Here is a 21,955-nt window from a genome sequence, read left to right on the forward strand (position 1 = left end):
TATTTTTAAACTAAACAATATCTTAACAATTTAGATTTCACCAACAAATGTCTACAATTTAAAATTAATTTCTCGTTGTAACTAATTAATGGGTGCTGTTGAGATGAATAATCAGGTGGACGTGGTCTATACAGATACCATTAAAATATTCGATACAATCAACTACGTGGTATTTATTCGTAAGTTTGAGTTGATAGGTGTTAATGATCACATTTACAATGAATTAGGTTTATATAATATATACATAAATATTATATACAAACATTTATTAATTATTCAGGTTAGGTTCAATTATTCAATTATTATTTAGGAGTTAAAAAATAAGATTTTAAACAAATATGTTTCGAAAATTATTTCAATTCCATTAGGTATACCTCAGGAAGTTCATATTTCTGAATTCTTCCACTATTGTTTATTTTGTACATGAATGTTGATTTGATTTTTAAATATGCAAATTTTAACATGTATGCATAATATAATTAAATATTATAGTTATAGAACAGTTTAAAGTTTAAAAAGACTGATTTCTTTTAAGATTATTACTTTTATAAGTTGTAATGATTTATAGGAAAGTTGGCATTAATAAGTGCTGTTCGATTATAATTATACATGGGTTATAATCATGATAAAATAAGTTATTAGTGAGCATAATATTAATGAGATTTAAATGTATGTGAAAATCTTAGCTTCTCTATAGAAATGATATAAAATTGTATGTTGATTAAGGGCAACAAATATGATTTCCCAAGGGCGCCAATGGTAGTTAGAGCTGCATCGAGGATCGAGGTAAAAATAGCTTAAAATTAGTCTAAATAATTCCGCTGTATCTAGAAAATAATAAAATACAATAATAAATTTCAATTACATTGAAATAAATATAATCGTTAAAGTATTTCTTCTAGTTTTTCCTCGTTATTTTTCGTTAAAATATCATATTTTGTTAAACTTCAATAATTATCAAATGTTTAAAAAACAAATAATCGTGTTTATATATATTTGGTATTTTTTAATTAGTGTAAGAATAACTTATATAAAATCTTCAAACGTTTTAAAACAAAATTGTATAAATATATTTTATAGAAAGATAAACTTAAAATTTCAAATATCTATAATAAATAATAATAGCTCAAAGAAAGCCAAAATATTTCTTAAATTATATCATGTTTAAGAAATGCTGAAATAAATATTAGATAAAAATATTTAGTGTCTATAAAATTAATTTATAAATAATTATTTAATCAGCCTGGTATTTCGTAATAATCTTAGTTTTTCTAATTTTAATTTTAATTTTTAGCAATTATTCTAAAAAGTACTGGGAACTTTTACTATGACCCCTCAAACTAGTTACAAACTAGATATAATTTTCTGCCAAAATAAACATTCTCATATTGAAGACTTTTATACTATAAAAAGTGTTAGACATTAAAAAAAACACATCATTATATACTAATATATTCATCGCTCCTTTCGGAATTTGAATGAAGGATATCACAACCACATATTTCTTCAGTAGATAGTATAAAAAAGTTTAAGAACTTAAAAATACTGTTTCAAGACTCTTATTAGGTAATTTAGTACTATATAAAAACTAGGGAAATCACTCCGCTGTATAGTACCTTTGATGAATACTATGTCTTTGTGTAAGTTATATTGTATAACGACTATAACGAATGTGTTAAATTTAAATTTTATAACAGGTAAATTATTAAATTTTTATTTTCATAGTTATTTTTACGTATATTTCTATGAGTAATTTATTTTTTAACTAATAATATGGTAAGTTGAAGTGGTTGAACTAACCCAATCAGCCCGTTACGTTATTTAAAACTAGGTAAGAAACCTATTAAATTAGTAGGTTGTAAATTAAATAATAAAAAAAAAATCCTACAACATACAATACAACATTTCTTTTAAATGTAGGTATTTTACGTTTTACTTATATTATGTATACACAAATTGTAATATGTTCTTTTAATAATAATAAAAAAATTGAAAAAAATCGCATGTATCATAGAGTAATGAGTTATGGTTATTATAATATTATTTTATATAATATTATTACTAGGTAACTGTTATTAAATTATAACTTAATAAGTGAAAACTAACTTACCGTAAAACGATGTAAATAGGTTCGTGGAATAAATAACTTTCAATTAATCTAAATAATATTAAAATGTCTTTGTACATAGCAAATAATAATAAATGTTACAACAAAAAGCTTCAATTCCGACCTCAGTAGCTATTTTGAATTTTCTATTATTTATTAACCTTTAATAAAATATTAACATAGAGTTACCAGCTTAAAACGTTATAGTAAGTAACTTTTAAAGAAATTAATACTGTATACTGTCTATACTGTACCTATAGTATTTCCTTTAATGTATTTAATATCTTAAATTTATTTTTAAATATATTTACTTAATGCGATATATTAATTATTAATATACTTATAATATAGTGAAGGGGTAAAAATGTTAATCAATTGGAGTAATTGGACTTGGACATTGGTATTTACTAAGAACTACCCATTTAAATCGCAGAATTAACCTATTAGTTACAGAAACGGTAATTTGACTATTTTAAAAACAAGTGTACACGAATTATAATCATGTTTGAAATAAAAATAATATTATCCACTTTTATAATACTTGAGAATCGTATAAGGATTAAAATGTTTTTGAAATATTTTTCAAACCCTATTCCTGGTTAATTATTATAAGTATTTAAATTATAAAGTAAGTAGAATACCTTCTATAGTATGTAGATATGATAAATCTAAAAAAATCTATTTTTTTTCCACCTAGTCCTCAAAGATATAATTTAAAGTCATTCAACTCATATTTGCATTAATTCTTTCACGGCATAATATTCCTATCTGTAAACTACAATATGTACTTAAGTTATACTAACCTACCATACCAGCGTAACCATCATAATCATTATAAAATGCTAATGCATATTAAATGTGTTAAATTAAATAACCATATAATAATGGCAAAAATAAAGTGATCCAAATTTAATAGGGTATAGAGTAAATATAGATACCTAAGACTAGACTAAATTATTACTTTCACGAAAACCCTAATTAACCCTTAATATACCTATCTCATGAATTTTAAATTGTGTAGGCTTCAGAACATAGGTACTTATAATTATTATATTACATTAGACAATTTATACACACATAGACACTACAGATAGCTTTATACATACCAATGTATATTTTTATAATTTATTTATTATTAATTTGGTAAGTACGCTAAAAACATGTGGCCATATTGGTACCTACTGTTGTAAAATTAAATCTTAATAGCTGTTGTGCTTAAAGTTTAAACTTCTACCTATGAGTATCTAAAACGAGTATGACCTATGTATTTATGAATTTATATATGCTATTATACCTTTCAACTGTTCTGTAGTAACAAGACTCTCCTTCACCATTCGCTCCCACGAAAACAGTTAGTAATATATGTACTAAAATTGTAAATGCTTAACATTAAGTCATCAATCTATAAAGAAAATATTGAGGTATTATTTCACCGCAGTCACTGTATTTTGTGTAAACCTTATAATTAACCCGTTACCATAATAATATACCAAATAGTTTCAAATATTCAACTAAGTCCTAAAGTACTTACTTCTCCATGGATTAGGTGGTTATATGTGGTTATTTCATCCCGTCTCAGATACAATTTTCCAGTGATCTCTATTCAAAGCCAGTTATCCAGTTTAATTCACCACATCCTTCTTAACTCCTAAGTTATATTCCTTCTTGAGACTTAATTATTATCTCTCTTATTACCTTTTCCATAATAAAATTGAACTTGTTCTACCGTGGTGACATGGAATCACCATGTCTTAGACTTGATTTTATTGTCACTCAATTCGATTACATGTTTCATTATTGTTTTACCTAATCAATATTATTCAATTTGGTGAATAATGAGATTATAAGAGCTTTTTAAACACAGACCAAACCACCAAACAGATAATATACGGAATCGAAAATACCTGTAACCTAGTACCTAGTAGCTATTGGTTATAACAATATTACTTTAAGTTGAGGTCCCAAACTGTCGTGGAATCAGAGGGGGGGCGGTCAGTTAATATTGACATGATTGTTTATAGTATAATCACGCATAAATAAAATACGAATTCGTGACTGCCTGTATATCTATAAAATATACTATATAGTATAATATTATCTCTATTATTATAAAAATATTTACAAATAAATTATACACTTGTATACTTCCTATAAAGATGAACATGAATAATAAAATGTTTATGAGTATCGAATGATGACTGATGACTAATGTTTATGACTTCATAAGTCATGACTAGAGTTCAAGACTTGTTGCACTTATAATTATCAAAATATGCAGCTAATTTTTATTTTGTTTTTAAAAACGCATAAAGCATATTATAATTATAAAAATAAAAATTTAAAAATTAGGTAGCTACATAACCATGATTAACAAACAAACACGTACTACTTTTCATTTCGTCGTACAATTTAGAATCTAGATATCATTAGGTTTTACCATAACTATACAATTGTCGATAAAAAGGTTGATTCTTAAATGACAAAAAAACTATCATAAACAGAAGTACAAGTCAGATACGACAGACTACGACCTTAATTTATTTAAAAAAATATTTTTGAATGTTTTCAAATTATGATTTTTCCCGACAATTTTACGTACCTACATATTAATTTATAAAATATAAAATATGCTAAAAATTGTTTAAATACGCACTTTTTCAAAAATATGACCAAATATGCAAAAATATTATATTTAGTTTCGCCATTTCATAAAATAAATTTATAACTCATCTAGAATAATCTACGACCACTCCATTAAAAACATTTAAATGCAAGAAGTCCCGAACCCTAGTCATAACTATAACAGTTTAGATCATATACACAATTATAATATATACCGGCCGTGTGTCCCATAAAACAGGGTACACTTTATCACTCATTACCCTTTAAATATTTTTCAGTTTTGTTTGCGGGACGTTAAACTAGACTAATGGATCATGAATTCCTATGACTTACAATTTTTTTAACTCATGTATTTTGCGCTTGCGCAACACAATTTCCTTTTTTTTAAGTGACAACCCCTATTTTTAATATCATTTTCGAATTAATCAATTGTTTTCAAACAATTTGATCTAACAACATGTATTTTAAACACAAAATTGACAAAGCTAAATCTAGGAAAATAGATATTTTTTTTAAATAAATTATATAATTTCTATAATTTCATAATAGTGTGTAATAATAAAATAAAATAATAATTCATAGATAATAAATAATTTATTACTAATAATAAATGTAATTTAATACATTTTTTAAAAAATTATACCTAGCTCTAACTTTGTCAATAATTTTGGGTTTAGAATACACCCTTTGCCAAACAGAGATTTGTAATACCTCTCTTTAACGGACCCTCTATTAGACATAATTCTCTTTATAATTGAAAATGTCAATAGTCCCAATTCAAATAATATACGAAATTTCTCTAAGACGGAACTTCTACAAAATAGAAACGGACAATTTTCGTGACCCAGTTAGTAAAAATACTCTCTGTAAGACAGACAAATCATAGAAAACGGTAATCATTATGATGGCAGCGAGACCAGCGATGAGTCAAAAATAAAAAATTTTAAAACTGCAATCTCATGTTTAGAAAAATTATAAATGTTTCAGCCACAATTTCTAATTCAAATCTATTAAAACATATGTACCTATTATACATTAAATACATTTAAATGTTTATTCATGTATTATAATCTTCAAGTATAATTTTACGTTGTACAAAATATTTACCTAAAATGTAACTTTTTAAATAAATAGATACATTTTTGAAATTTCATTTTTTCTACATTTATATAGCGTAAAACTCTTTATAGTTTATAACGGACAGTTGTATAGAGATGTTTTACGTGTATATGTTCTATGTGATCTAAATTTTAAGCAACTAGAGTTATAGTGTAGATACCGTGTACTTAAATGATTCATGAACTAATGTATATTCATTGGTTATAGCTATAAGTTAGTTTATTATTACATACATACTTAGTATTAAACTAATAACTATAAAAGTATAAAGTATAACAGTATAAATAGCAACAATATAATAACGTGGTTTAAATCACGTAGTCCACAGTCGTGGGCCAATAGCTATATGTATAATACTATAATAATAGTATCACTAAAAAATAATAGACATTTTCGAAACAAGCCCGCGGCATTATCAACATTCCTTATCATATTACCACGGGGATAACATGATTAAATAAATATTGTCGTACGCTAACGTGCACGTCTTGAACCTCGTCACCTCAGGACTCGATGCATTTATACATTTGAATTATTTATTACATACTAACGCGTGAAACCTGACTGTGACAATAGTGACATAATATAATAACATTATAGATTATAGAATGTCTATCCTGTTACGAGTGACAGACCAATGAGCACCAACTACTTAACTTTATCACAACCGTAGAAACGAGAATATTTTTTTAATTATTTTTTACAGTTTTTGTGCTGTGGAACAGTGGTTACGTTTCAATCTTTGTTTTAATAATTGTATAATAGGTATACATACGTGACCTACGTCGTCGACACGATGATATTGAAAGTCATATCTTCCACCATTAAGACGGTTTACACGGTGACATGCTTAAAGATGAAGGATGACAAAAAATTTAGGCAAGTGCTTGTTTTTAATCTGTCTAAAAAGATGATGTTGCATAGCTTTTGAAACTCAGATCAAAACTGTGTTGTTAAACTTTTAATTTTAAATCTGTTATACTAGAAAGATTTAGAAAAATAATCCTGTATGTTGCTTTATTTTAATTGTTTAAAATCATCAATTATATAGATTAATCCCTGGAACACTTATTGCATTAGGCGTATCATATAGTACTGTAGCAGCAAAATCGTTGACTATTGACAAATTCATGGCAGACACTGTTACAGATTTACAAATTTTAAACAGTAGACCTGAAGATATGAAAACAATGATGGAACTTATGATTATGAATATACAAGTAAATAATTACAAATGTACCTATATTATAAGTTATTATACAAATATTATTAATATACTTCTTTTATTAAATGTTTGTTTTTTAGGCCGAATTTTGTCGAGCACTTGAAAAAGAAGAACCGAGAGAAAAATTTAAAGTAGATCGATGGTTAAGACCTGAGGGGGGTGGTGGAGTTACATGTGTAATGCAGGAAGGAGAAGTTTTTGAAAAAGCTGGCGTTAATGTTTCTGTAGTTCATGGTAATTTACCTCCCAGAGCAATCGATCAAATGAGAGCTAGGTAAATATAAATAATATGTATTAAAATATGATGTATAATATGGACCCTCAAACACCTCAAATTTAAAGAAATTTGATTACAGAAAATTTTAAGTTTAAATTTGAATATCTTAAATAATATTCATGCATAAACAACAAGTTGGTAATATAAATTTATTTAATTTTGTTTAAAGTATTAACACTGTTACAACAATTTTATTTTAAAATTTGTTACATTTAAATTTATTAAAATTCAAGTTTTAAAAAGATTAGTTCAGAAAAAAATTAAGTTTGCAATCATGAAAACTTATGTTTCATCCATCCCCAATAATTAATATATTCCCTTTCATTCAATTCATTTTTTGAACAAGCTGTATTTATAAACCTATTTTTTCAACTAATAATTTATTTTATTTCAGAGGTAAAAATTTTAAAGGCGGTCAAGTACTTCCATTCTTTGCTGCAGGTGTCAGTGCAGTGATACATCCGTGCAATCCCTATGTGCCTACTATACATTTTAATTACAGATACTTTGAAGTCACTTTACCTGATAATACAATAGAGGTATACTTGCAATAAACATTATTACTTATTAGGGCTATATTTATTAATTTTTCCATATCAATAAATTTTATTCTAAATTCAAAATAAATGAAATATGAATTTGATTTAAAACATTACTATTTTAATCAAAAATTGTATTTTTAATCTATTGATATTTTAGACAATATAATTGTGTATACGTTTACAACTATCTGTTTTTTAAAGGTTTAAATTACTTATTTGAGGAAATTATTATTTCTCTTGTTATTTTACTATAAAAAGTTTAATTTTAAATATTTTAAAAACATCGTTCAGATTCTTTAAATAAATATTGTTAATATTCTTTTATAGTATGCATTTGTTTTAATATTTCACACATATTATTATTGATTGGTATACCTTTCAAACCATAAACATAATTGTAAATTGTATTACATTTATATTGCATAATTTCTCAAATTTTTTAACTTTCTATGTATACTTCATAGTTTTTTAATGCATTAAATTCACAGACCAGCTTATTATTATCTATTCTTTAAATGTTATTATCATCTTATTAGTCATCATAATTTTAGAAATATCATAAGTATAATGATTTTATAATTGTGTTTATTATTCTAGTGGTGGTTTGGTGGAGGTACTGATTTAACTCCTTATTATCTAAATGAAGAAGATGCAATCCATTTTCATCGTTCATTAAAAAATGCTTGTGATCAACATGACAAAGCATATTATCCTAAATTTAAACGTTGGTGTGATGACTATTTTAATATACCACATAGAGGAGAACGAAGAGGAGTAGGTGGTATATTTTTTGACGACTTAGATACTCCATCTACATTCAGTTTTGTAAAGAGTTGTGCACAAGCAGTTATCCCTTCATATATACCATTAGGTATATAATAATTAATAATGAAGTTGTATACAATATATTATACAATATTAATATACATTTATTTTTATAGTACAAAAACATAAAAACGATTTATATAATGAAAAAGAAAGAGAATGGCAATTACTAAGACGAGGACGGTATGTTGAATTTAATTTGATATATGACAGAGGTACAAAATTCGGTCTCTACACGCCTGGAGCTAGATATGAAAGTATACTTATGTCACTTCCCTTGACTGCAGTAAGTTGTTAAAATTATATTGTGTATAATTTCCTGTTTTTTAATTAATTAGACATAGGTTTATCTTTAATAGTAAAATTAAAATTTCAATATTTTTTTGTTTAATATCTTCTATATAATACATATAATAATTGTAATGCATTTAAATAATTATGTATTAAGAGTACATAACATAGCAAATATATGCTCAGCAGATCACGTTTATCTCTGTTAGTTTAAAAGTGATCTGCTGAACATAAATTTGCTATGTTATGTACTTATAAGACGGAGACTACTCATGCGGGTGTGACGCCCTCTTGCATAATACAAATTACAAATTTCTTAACTTTATTTTAATTAATATAAAATTAGGCTAAATATATTTTCTAAGTAAATTCATAAATTGTGATATTATTAATACTTTAAACATAGGTGTATATTTAAATGTGTAACATATTTATACACAATTATTGTATTAACATTTATAATTTGATTTATTTTATTATAGAACTGGAAGTATATGCACAATCCAGATCCTAAAAGTAGAGAAGGAAAATTAACAGAGGTTCTAAAAAATCCAAAAGATTGGATTAAAATAGAATAAAAAACTTAGCAAGTTAGAAAACTTAATTTCAATTAGTTAATATTCTAAAAAATATTGTTTTAGATTTAATTTTATAGCAAATATAATCAATTCAGAGTAAGTGTTCTATCTGTTAATAATTATTAACAGACAGAAAAGTATTGATAAATTTGTTTTTCTGTATTATTATTTCATGATTGTATTTTTATATTGTTATTTTAGTTAAGTCATGTATAATATTAAATATATATTATTGTTAATAATGTTGATATTTAAAATTAAATATTAGAATATTTTCTTAAATTATTATCAGTTATTACTTATTACTAATTACATTTGTAAAATTGGTGTATGGAAATTTTATTAAAATTATTTTTTTAAGTATAAATCTACAACCCTGTATTTTTTAAGGATTTAAAATTGGTATTTAAACCAAAATAATAGACCTTCATTCAGTTTTACTACGGAATTAATTTATATTTTAAATTGTCAACATCTGTTAAGCTATTGTTATTAGTTTAAATTGAAGCTTTGTATGAAAAAGTTGATTCAGGTTTAATTGTTATGTTTAAACACAAATTAATTTATGCATTGAAAACTCATATTTATATGTGAAACCAATTAAATGCATTAAAACTTTTGTATATTTTGTTTGATATATTACTTTATAAGTACATAGACAACTAAAATTTCAATAACATCAATTTACATTAAGGTATAACTATATATATTTAACTATATTATGTTTTGTATAAAAAGGGTTTGTCTCTTTTTTGAGCATTATGTTTCCTTGTCCTAACAAATTTTAAATGGGACACTTTGTCTGATTTTTAGTAGATTGTCCCGTATTCTATCTCGTTTTCCATATTATTACACTTAGATATGCGTATAAAAAAAAAAAATCTTGTACCCAAATAACATATAAACATATATTTTTAATTTTTACTAATTTTTATTGTAATATTAAAAATAAAGTTAGTTAGCAATTTCTATATAACGAGCACTGAGTGACGACTAATAGTCAATTGTTATCAGGGATAAACATGAAACATGCTCTATATTGGTATAATTCAATACAATTTATAAGACCCCTACAATAGAGATGACCTCACAAAACAGACCATCTTCTAAAAAAAAATAAAAATCACTATAAAATTATAAATTTTTTTTAGAATTAAGCCAAAATTCCTAAAATAGCTTTTCTTTTATTTGTATACATTAATATGATCGTCCTAGTACTACCCAAAAACATGTAATTTTCAGTTACAATACTCAAACAAATAACAAATATACAAATTACAACAAGTATCTTTTTTTTTATTTATTTTAATCCAAAAACAAGTTATTAAAAATATCATCATCAGCTGGATCCATTTCATTGTCTAGATCCATTGGTTTATCATCAGTGCTAGCAAACAAGTCATCCATCACATCTTCACCAATTATTGTGTCTTCGAGGCCATGCTTATTTTCCAATACAAAAGTCATAACAATATTATCACACATAATTGTATTAACTTTGTTTCGATCGAATTGATCACGAACCTTCATTGATTCTGATAACTTCCCTTTATGTTCCAACCATTTTGAATATAAATACACAATATCTTCATCTCCTAAAAAAAATGTTTATTATAGAAATTCTTGAATGATATAAATGATATAACATTATAACAACAGAGTTTGTTATCTTTGTCAAACGATATGTACATTTTCTGTTATATTTACTATAACAAATGCTTCTTGTATACTACCAGACATGTAAATTTAGAACCCATTATACAAATTAGTAATTACATTCATCCTATTAATTTGAAATGCAAATATAAATAGATGAAAAACATTAACATTTTATCTATTGTAATTATTTTCACAATTTAATCTTAGTTTTATTTTATAATTTACCCGCATTATATGAAAGTGCCTTTTTAAATGCAGCTTCACAGTCCTTTTCTTTATTTAACTTACTCAAAACTGTAGCTTTAAGTAATAATATTTTACCAATGAGGATTCGTCGTAAAGTAGTAATATTTTCATTGTGGTTACTACGTTCAGTCACAAAATCAAAACTGATTTTTGCATACAGACAATTGAAAGACCTTGAATCAAATATGTTATAAAAAAAAGATCTATACAATTAAGAAATAGGAATCTACTTGTTTAGTGCTTCCAAAACTACATCAGTATTTTTATTGAAACCTGTTTCAGCCAATAACATAGTTCCAATCACATTAAAATTGTAATCATTCAGTTCATCAGCCCAAAATGAATCACTCTTCCACATACCGTATCCTGGTTCATATTCTTCAACTAATAATTGGCACAGTTTAAAAGATTCTTCTAGTTTATGAGCTTTTAAAAGAGCAACAGCCGCTTCATGTTTAAGCATAAACATTGGTGGAATTGTTACTAAGTCAGAAATATATTGATCAACCTCATTCAATTCCAAAAGATTTAAATAAGTAGAAGCTGCTAGTTTATAGTTCTAATAAAATCATTTAAAATCATCAGTAGATATAATTTATCTGTGGATAAAATAAAGATATCAATCAAAAAAAATACATACAGTCTGCTCATATTTTTTTTTTGCCGCCAAATAAAGTAATTGCCTTTCAGTCAAATCCGGTTGTGGATGTAAAATAATAAGTACTTTTGTAATGAAACTGTTGGATAATTCTTCCTGTCTATTATGTCCATCAAAATCTCCCTAAACAATCATTTTAAATACTATCATATACATATATTTTAACTTTTTAAGCATTGTGATTAACATTACCTTAATTGCCTGTTCCAACACCACCATTTGCATAAACTGCATGTTGTTCATTTCATAATGCTGTGACATGTAATAAGCTGCTATATTATTAAACTCTGATCCTTTTAATTTCTCAAATGACTGTATTGCCAATTCACTATTGCCTATTTTTGAATGAGTTCTTCCTAGCAATAAATAACACCTTGACTTAATAAAAAATTCCATTGGACATTCAACCATTTGAGATAAATAACACAATGCCATTTCAAGCTCATCTAAATTGAAATTTGCAAGAGCTTTTAAATAACATATCAAACAAAAATATTCATCATTTTGATTCAAGTATTGGTCCATTTTGTTCAGTGTGCACAAGGCTTGTTGATGTTGATTTTCTAAAATGTGTCCTATACACAAGGATACATGCCCAATAATAATTGTTGTTTTAATGTGCTCTGTGTTAAGAAAAACATTTATTTTTGATAGTCCTAATTTAAAACAATCAGCAACATGACTTGATTTTTTAAGTTTAAAAGCACATGTAATAGTTTTGATTTTATCTATCAACTCCATTGTAAAATGTACTAAGAGTGAAGTAAAACTGCGTCGAGACAAAAAAATTAATAATAATATCTGTGAAATTTCCAAACATTGAACAACCAATATTGGCTCTAAACTAAGGAACCTATTAGCCAAGCATTCTAGGCTATTAAGTATATCTTGTTCGTTGCCAACATGTAATCCAAAATTCACAGTACTTTTTCCGTTTTCATATAATACTAAAAATAGTCAGAATTTAATTAAGTTTTATCATAATATTTATGAATATTGAATAATAGATATTAATTATAAAATACCAACCTTCGTGCAATGATTCACTGACTAATGTTAATATTTTATTATAACAATAATCAGGAATGTCAGCTGGTTTCAACCAATACCAATGCAAAGCATTATAAACAAAATTAATCCGCAGCTCTAATGGAATATGTTTCTCATATAAATATAATTGAGAAATATTTATAAATTCAGTCATCTTGCTAACATACTCTGTACTAATTTCTGGTAAAATCCTCTAACAAAACAATTAAATAAATTTAAAATATACCAATATTGGATTCAAATTTCAATATGCATAATAGATAGATACATACCAGAGAATTGCAAACAAGTAAATTATTTCTAAGTATGATAAACTCAACTTCGTCAACTGCAGTAATTTTTTGTAAATTATAATTATCAACTGTATGTTGAATAAGGTTGCAGCAATCTGTAAACTTTCCTTTTCTGAATAAATCGCACGACGATGACATAATATTGTTAATATTCATTTTTTTAAATCTATTCAATTCAATTAACAAAACATTATTTTAAATACACCAGATCTGCATACAAAGATACATAAAATATTAGTCATAAATAACTGATAAGTGTTAAATATTTTAAACCAATGACATAGTATAATAATAATGTATAAGCTAAAAAAAAAATCATAACAAGAGAATAGATACATTAAAACTATTTAAAACTTGAAAATTAATGTATTTATTATTATTTATAATTATTATTGTGGTGAATGGTAGTAATGTGGAATGGACAATGGTAAAATTTAATAAATATTAAATATCTACTGTATCATGACAATATATATTTTTTCATGTACTGTATCAAGTATAAAAATTGGCGGTAAAAATAATTAACTATTATCAATCCTATAGATTATCTATAAAGTATAAATCATGATTACCACCATGGTTATCTGCTGTGCTTTGACGGAGCGCACAAAAAGATTTGACCGACCGGCCTCCATGAGGAAATTATTTTTGATACAAAATATGGACCAGTTTTGGATATTTGGTCGTATTTTTTTTGATTTTTGTGATAAATTAGTATTTTAATTTTGCCATCTTACAGGCTTTCATGTGTTTGGTTATTAAGCCACCCATAAATTCAAGCATTAATTTTGCATTTAATTCATTATCTGTTATTTTTTCATTTGTTTGTTCCCGTGTTTCTGTGAATTAGCTTCTGAAAATATCAGTCATTTATTATTACACCTACACGTATATATTTTTCCCACTTCAGAGTGCACATCGATCAGACCGATCAGTGGCGTAGTTACCGCTGCAAGGGCAACAGAGGCAGTTGCCTCGGAGCGCAAAATAACAAATAAAATTATATTGGTTTTGTGTAATTGTAAATTTATTTTTATTTAATTTAAAACAAAATATTTAATGTGACATAAGTGTGATTCGGTTAATCTTATAAAAAAAAACATAAATTTGGCCACGGCTTAATTTTAATGACAAAGATCAAAGAATCGAATTTATATATTAGAGTAAGGTGAAAAATATATTTTGCCTCGGAGCGCTTACAAGGGTAGTTTCGCTACTGACATCGATGTATACATATACTTACAGACTATAGAATCGCGTAAATTTTATGTCATCGTGAATAATAGTTTGTGTTCATTTAGTTCATTGAGTTATTCATCTTGAGCTGGTGCCGATGGCTCATTAGTCGTACGCGTTCGCGGGACTGTTTCGTATTTTATTATTGCAATATTGTATCTTTTTTATAGTGCTAATAATGTGAGCATCCCGAAACGGTAACGTTTGATTCTGTGACGTACCGATTGGCCGACAAGTCAATTCGCCGACACACACACACATTAAATCATTTAGTTCAAAATTAATTATACTTAAAAAATATATTTTTTATTGATTTAAATTATTTGTATAAATCATGAACATTGTTCAAGTTAACTATCAAATACATATAAAAAAATACCTAACCTTACGAACATCTGTTTTCTAAAGGAAAATGGAACATTATTGGCGTGTCCATAAGTATTCCAAAATAAAAATCGTGCCGAAAATTATTATTTGAAACGTTATTAAAAAAAGTATATTATATTACATGGCATTCAACTTTATATATTATGAATGCTAAACCTTTCATTTGCAAATGATAATATTTCTTCTGATTTTCTATATTTAATTTTCATCTTATTTTGTGGCCAATTGCAGTTTTTTTGTACTAAAAGGTCAAACTCGAAGTTTGTTTGTTAAACAAAATTAATTTTGTATTTTGTGAAACTATGATTTTTCGAAGAATTGGAGCTTTTTCCATTTCTACCGGAGACTGGTTTTCGCGTCTGCGAAACGAGTAGACGGCGAATTGGGCCTAAATCATTGGTTCAAAGCCGCTAACGGACACCAGTTCTGCAAGTAAACGGCTGTCCAACCATATGGTTTCAAATTTTCAATTCATTATAATATTTATTTTCATATGCCGAACAATCACTTCATTACTATTATATTTATTTTTTTATATTATGACAATCAGGCTACCATTTATTATTGTATTTTTATAATTCGCTCAAAGGCATTATTCGCATTACCTATTATTTGTTTTTTATGTATCTTTGTTAGTTGTTACCATTAAATTAAATATCATCAATAATATATATATATATATATACAATTGAATTATTAATTAAATTATTATTTTATACCTCAAGTAGCGTGAGGGCGTTCTGTTTTCAAATTGAAAACACCGTCATGTACGCATCCATAAATACTTAATTATAACATGTCAACCCCTCGATATCACCGTTGTACATAACAGCTCTTCAGTCTCCGTTATTAAATCAGTTTTATATAACTTAATTCATCCGGTTTCCTCATTTAGTCATTCTTACATGGTTTCATATAATTATCCTTCATCATACTTCCTAATATAAATTTTATTGTTAAAATAAATAAGTATACCTATAAATGCTAACATTTCATTAAAATAAAAAAGATTAAGTACCTAAATTGGTAATTAAATTTGAGTATTCACGAAATAATTAATTTGAAAAAAACCCATATGATATAAACCGATAAAATATTTTAAAAGTTATGATAATTTTAATGTATCAGTAGGTATTGTAATATGTTAAGACTTGTAAAATAATAGATAGTATATAATATGTACTATATATTATAGGACTAATAAATACATAGTAAGTATTATTGATTTTTTTCTACGATTATTATTCATACATAATACATATTTAAGTTTTTATCAAATTTTATTTTATTGACTTAAACAACGTCTAGGTATAAAAATAGCAGAAAATGGAGATGGAGAAATAGTGACACCCTCTTGATGCTTATCTGGCAATTGGACTCCGTGTGGAATTCGTATCTCAAAATTTTGAACTAATTTGGCAATGAACATAAACATATTGGTCTTAGCCAATATCTCGCCTAAACATCTTCGTCTACCTTTAGTTTAAAAATTGAAAACCAACCATTAATATGTCGTTGTTTTATGTTATGTAACAATGTATAATAAAGGCATACTCAATACTCACCTACGCCGAATGGCATAAACCAACTGTCATTTATAATTTTTCCAGTATTGTCCAAAAATCTTTCAGGTCGAAATACCTTAGGATCACCCCAATGCTGTTCATCCATATGAACACTCCAAATACTCGCCAATACTAATGTATCCTAAACATTTTTTTAATAATTATTTCTAATACTTACATGTAGGTATAATTAATACAAGTACTATCATACTTTTGGTATTATGTATTCTTGTAGGCTGGTTTTTCGAATGGTTCTATGAGCGATTGCTAACGGCGCCACGTTACTATGTCTCTGAACTTCCATTAATACGGCTTCAAGATAATTCAATCTGTGCATAATTACCAATTATGTTAAAAATGGTATTAGAATAATGATGTATAGTTAAATCTTAATCTTTGTACTTGTTTTTATCTGCAAGATGAATTTCTCGATCTCCAATTACCGCATCTAACTCTGCGTGTACTTTGGCTTGTATATCTTGATGTTTAAGTAAAAGTAAAATAACGAATGATAACATACTGCTTGTGGTTTCCGAGCCAGCTAAAAATAAATCCAATAAAATAACAAGAAGCTGTTCTTCTGAAAATGACCCAGGTGATTCTTTGTTTTTCTCAATTTCTTTTAAAAATGCACTTATAAAATCTTCCTGATCATTTATCATGTATTTGTGTTCTTCTACTGATTCCTACAAGACATTTTATATAAAATAATAAATATACTAAAATTAGTTGATTATAGACCAACTTTAATTTGAAATTACTTTTAAGAATGTATAGAACTCGTTTATTATTTGTTTGAGGTATTTGTATCCAGAACATTTGGGAGCTAAAAACCGAATGAATGGCATCTGGTTTAATATTCCTCCTGACATATCCAACATTCTGAAACTAACATGTACTAATTCCATAAGTCTTGCAAGTCTAGAGTCATTCAATGCAAATCTATGGCCAGCTAACATCGCCCAAAAACCGTTTAAAACTGATACGTCGAATAAACCATAAACTTCAATTGGTTTACCATTCTAAAATAAAATCCATTAGAGTGATTATTTTATTTATTTTATTTGTAAAAATGTATTTATACACATACCTCACATTTTTTCGATATATCTAACATGAGATCGTTAACTTCTTCGATTATAATTCTTTCCATTAAATCACCACCAAATCCCATTTTTCGTAAATGTTGCATGCAAAATTTTCTCTGTTCAGTCCACGTTGGTCCATCCACAAATACTATACCTTATTTTTTTAAATTCTTGAATTAATGTGAAATGTTTAAATATGTTGTTTTAACAAACTCACCTAATCTCTTATTAAAAGCTCGGAATCTGAAAAAAAATCCATCTGGTCGGCCATCAAAGTCGTCTTTACACAATACTTGCCGTACTGCATCATACCCAGAAACAACAACTGCTTCTATTCGACCAAGTTTAACAGAAAACACTTGACCGTAACATTTTGCCAAATGATCCCAAACTAAGTGATAGAATCCTAATTTATCTCTTAGTTTTCGTATTTCTAGATAATTACCAAGCAAAGGAACTCTTGTAGGTCCTATAAACATTTTGTTCATTCATTAAATAATGTTCTTTATTATATTTTTTTGTTTTAATGTTTTGTATTTATTCCTCAATATACCTGTATCAAATATCAATTAGATACTACATTCTATCATTCTGCATTTTCAGTATATAATTGTATAAGTGCTAATAGAAATTTTGCAAATGTATTTATGTATATTATAGGTATACATTAAATAAAATATTTATTATTTAGTATTATATTATCTATTCAGGTAAATCACTAATATATCTATTCGGTATTCCATAGTTTTAATATTATGAATAGAGATGAAAGCCAAAATGAGATATATTAAAATAAATTATATATTATTATTATATTAAATAGGTAATAATGTAATATACATTAACATGCTATATTTACATCGATATTTGGTATAGGTAAATAAAAATCGTCTAAATACATGTATTATATTTTTTATAGTAAGTACAAAAAACTGCGATTTCGGAAAAGTTGTGTGCACTTCTCTGGATTTGATTATAATATTATTACTATGATATAGTCATACATAAAATATCCATATTTATTCAAAATTGACAATGAACCTTTTAAATGGAAAAAATTAAATTTACTTCTTAGTTCTTGGTTTAGATTTGTTGAGTTATGTATATAGGTTTAAAAATACACTTCCTATTGAAAGCATTATATTTGTTCTAACACTTTTAACCATACCATTTAGTAAAGAACATTAAATAACGTTTAAATTTAAACTTACTATTTACATTTAATAAAAATAAATTATTACAAAGTGGAATCTATAACGGCGTCAATGACTATTGTAGGCAATGAAAACTTGTAGGCCTCCAACATAATACACGTTATCTTTAGGTACGACCACCGTTAGACGAAAGAAAATAACAAACCCATTATTTGTTATCGATTACCTGCGATCACCCAACATAATTTATACATATTGTTTCTTTTAGAAAATAAACGAGGTAGGGTTAAACATCCTCTTTACACCTGACCTATCTCAAGATCTAAACTTGTTTCTAGGTCAACGGTTTTTTTCCTTTTTTGTCTTCCCTAAATTAATGATTCTCAAACAATGCTACACCCCTTTAGATGCCAGCCACCAGGTGCATTGTTGCCTGTTGGTATGCATAATATTAAAGTTAATTCATTTTATTTTAAAAGAGTAGCACCCACACGATTACGGTATTCTTTGGTACCTATATGAAAATATTTTGTTATGATGTAATATGAAACGGATCAATAAAAAAAACATTACCATAAGAAAGTTAGGCCTCTTCTAAAACTATTGACCTTGAATATGATTTTTTACGTATCAACAGTTCAACATCTTCAAAATTACTTTTATCGAATTAATTTGAACCTAATTTATATCTTTAATACCGCATATATGAGTATAAAATATTTATTGAAACCAAGAAATATGACACGCAATGTGTATACGCTTCTCGCAAAGAATATTTTCAATCATAATTTGTTTACCTACAAGATTTCACGAAAAAATGTTTGAGTAAGATTAAAAACAATAATTTTATTTAATACCTTAAATTAAATAAAGTTTTGATGATATGTCAATTAAAACTAATAAGTATTTTCAACAAAAAAAATACTAAGTAATTATAGAAAATTTTTTTTTATTTTATTATTAAGTAAGCACACCTAAAAATGATTAAAATTTAATGAAATACAATTTTAGTTACATTTTAAAGAATTTAATATTATTTGTAATTAAAAATTATTAATGTATTGCTACTAGCGTTATTACTTTTAACACTTAATATTATGATAAATTTAAATAAAAATATTGTTGCTTTATACAATTTGAATAACAAGTATGTGTTAGGTACTTTTGCTGAAAGCTATTATAGTTTAATTTATTATAATGAATTCAGTAGAATCTGTAAATACACTAATACACTTTGTAATTATAGTCTCAAAATTTGACAAAATATATAATTTTAAATATCTATTGATTAATTTAAAATATCCAACAATAAATATATTGTATATGAGTAGGTTATTTGAATGTATAAAATCAAAAAAAAATATATAATATGAATATTACATAAATAATAAAAATAAAATAATAATATACTTACCTACACATGAATGTACTATGTATAATATTAAATCTATTAATAATTGAAATATCTTACCAATTGGATATTTATGTGGTGTAATAATATCTAAGATACAAATAATAATAAAAACAGAAAAAACTGCGATTATGAAAAACATTTTACACTGACGATTAAAATTATTATAAGACGTAGGTAGGTAGTGTTTTCTGCAGCGTGATGTCTATACACTGAAAGAACGGATTGAGGGAGAGATGTTGACTGGCATCCAGTTTATTTTTTAAAAAAACCATATTACTTGGAAGGGGTCTTCCGTTTATTTCCTTTTATTTGTTCCTTTATCTACGATTCTCTCTGTATTTTGGCGATCTTATCCAAAACCATTCACAAATAAATAGAAATACTTTTTGTTGGACACTGAAGACATATTTACATAACATAACAAATTATATTTATATATATGTATGTATATATATAGGTATTATATGAATAATTTTAAAAATGAAACTATTTTGATTTTTAACCAAAAACATTGATTCATCTGAAAACATAAATTATCATACTAAGTGAATAAAATATATTATTGAACAATAGTACCAGCTATATGATGTATATATATATATATACTATTTACAGTCATCTATTTCAGATTTATACAATTTATTATATACGTGTTATAATACCTACTTACAATTTACTATTCATTATTTTTTATTTTTAACTGAACAATTGTATATTTATATTTATTTTTATATTGGGCAACTAAGGAAATATTTAGGAATTATACTAAACACCACTAGACCTATTTCAATTTTAGCACTCCCAGCTGCTAAAAAAAAGACAATTTTTCTTTGATCTATAATTATCACTATTTTATTAGTTATTTACATTTATAATGTCTACAAAATAGTTAGGTATATAAATTATATATTTTATAGTTATTTACAATTTAGTTTAGTGAAATGTGGACTATATATATATAGGAGTAACCTGAAAGTGAGAGGCAACACTATATCTATATAGTATATACTCATACAAACTTAAATTACTTATATAAATTATAACTAGTTCATAACTAGTCAAATTTCAGCAAAAATGTACTACTTCTTAAAAATGATTTTGATGTACGAAAATTCTATATTAAAAATATTGTTTCGTAATATAAAATTAACAAAAAAAAAAATTACGGTCATATAATTAGTATAACTACTAAGTAACCGCTCTGTTAGGTACAGTATATAGAGTATACATTATGTATGTTCGATACAGTATGGAACATAGACCATATTATATATTAGTTTAGGGAGTATACAACTACGTCTATATGGCATCGAGTTTACTTCGTCATTGAGTATACAGTATACTGTATATAATATTCAGTATACACAGTAATGAATGTATTTAATTTGAAGTCAATTATAATTATAATTCATATTTCATTACACATTTACATATGAAAAGCAATTCTAAATCAAAGACGGTTGTAAGTTAAATTAAAATTGTCGAAAAAATTGCATCTATAAAATTATGTGAAAAGTAGATTTATTAGATTTATGGTATAAATTGAGTACCTAATAATTTGTAGAATTGATGTGGAATGTTGTATTTCAATTACAATCTTTTTGAATGAGCAAAAAAAA

General features: G+C 25.8%; 3 protein-coding genes across 4 annotated transcripts; 1 reads left to right on the plus strand and 2 right to left on the minus strand.

Moving 5' to 3' along the window:
• The first annotated feature begins 6,308 nt into the window (after positions 1-6,308).
• LOC113556914 (oxygen-dependent coproporphyrinogen-III oxidase) lies at positions 6,309-9,699 on the plus strand. Of its 2 annotated transcripts, none has more exons than XM_026962138.1 (7): positions 6,309-6,722; positions 6,894-7,068; positions 7,154-7,347; positions 7,745-7,889; positions 8,490-8,763; positions 8,834-9,003; positions 9,491-9,699. In XM_026962138.1, the coding sequence occupies exons 1-7, from the start codon at positions 6,712-6,714 to the stop codon at positions 9,584-9,586; spliced, it is 1,065 nt and encodes a 354-aa protein (XP_026817939.1). In that variant the 5' UTR covers positions 6,309-6,711; the 3' UTR covers positions 9,587-9,699. The 2 variants fall into 2 exon arrangements, with proteins under 2 accessions (XP_026817939.1, XP_026817938.1); XM_026962137.1 differs by having other exon boundaries at positions 6,310-6,727; positions 6,900-7,068; positions 9,491-9,698.
• A 962-nt stretch (positions 9,700-10,661) lies between these two features.
• LOC113557074 lies at positions 10,662-13,648 on the minus strand. Its single transcript, XM_026962369.1, has 7 exons — positions 13,472-13,648; positions 13,179-13,392; positions 12,342-13,096; positions 12,132-12,272; positions 11,722-12,050; positions 11,471-11,664; positions 10,662-11,181 (listed from the first exon to the last, which is right to left on the minus strand). Exons 1-7 carry the CDS (start codon positions 13,646-13,648, stop codon positions 10,892-10,894), a joined length of 2,100 nt encoding a protein of 699 aa, XP_026818170.1. The 3' UTR covers positions 10,662-10,891.
• A 2,752-nt stretch (positions 13,649-16,400) lies between these two features.
• On the minus strand, positions 16,401-20,556 carry LOC113557298 (methyl farnesoate epoxidase-like). Its single transcript, XM_026962748.1, has 8 exons — positions 20,394-20,556; positions 17,986-18,237; positions 17,771-17,922; positions 17,442-17,702; positions 17,083-17,366; positions 16,892-17,009; positions 16,681-16,822; positions 16,401-16,591 (listed from the first exon to the last, which is right to left on the minus strand). Exons 1-8 carry the CDS (start codon positions 20,473-20,475, stop codon positions 16,401-16,403), a joined length of 1,482 nt encoding a protein of 493 aa, XP_026818549.1. The 5' UTR covers positions 20,476-20,556.
• Between the last annotated feature and the right edge of the window lie 1,399 nt (positions 20,557-21,955).

This window comes from Rhopalosiphum maidis, chromosome 4, assembly GCF_003676215.2.
Source record: "Rhopalosiphum maidis isolate BTI-1 chromosome 4, ASM367621v3, whole genome shotgun sequence".
Lineage (NCBI taxonomy): Eukaryota > Metazoa > Arthropoda > Insecta > Hemiptera > Aphididae > Rhopalosiphum > Rhopalosiphum maidis.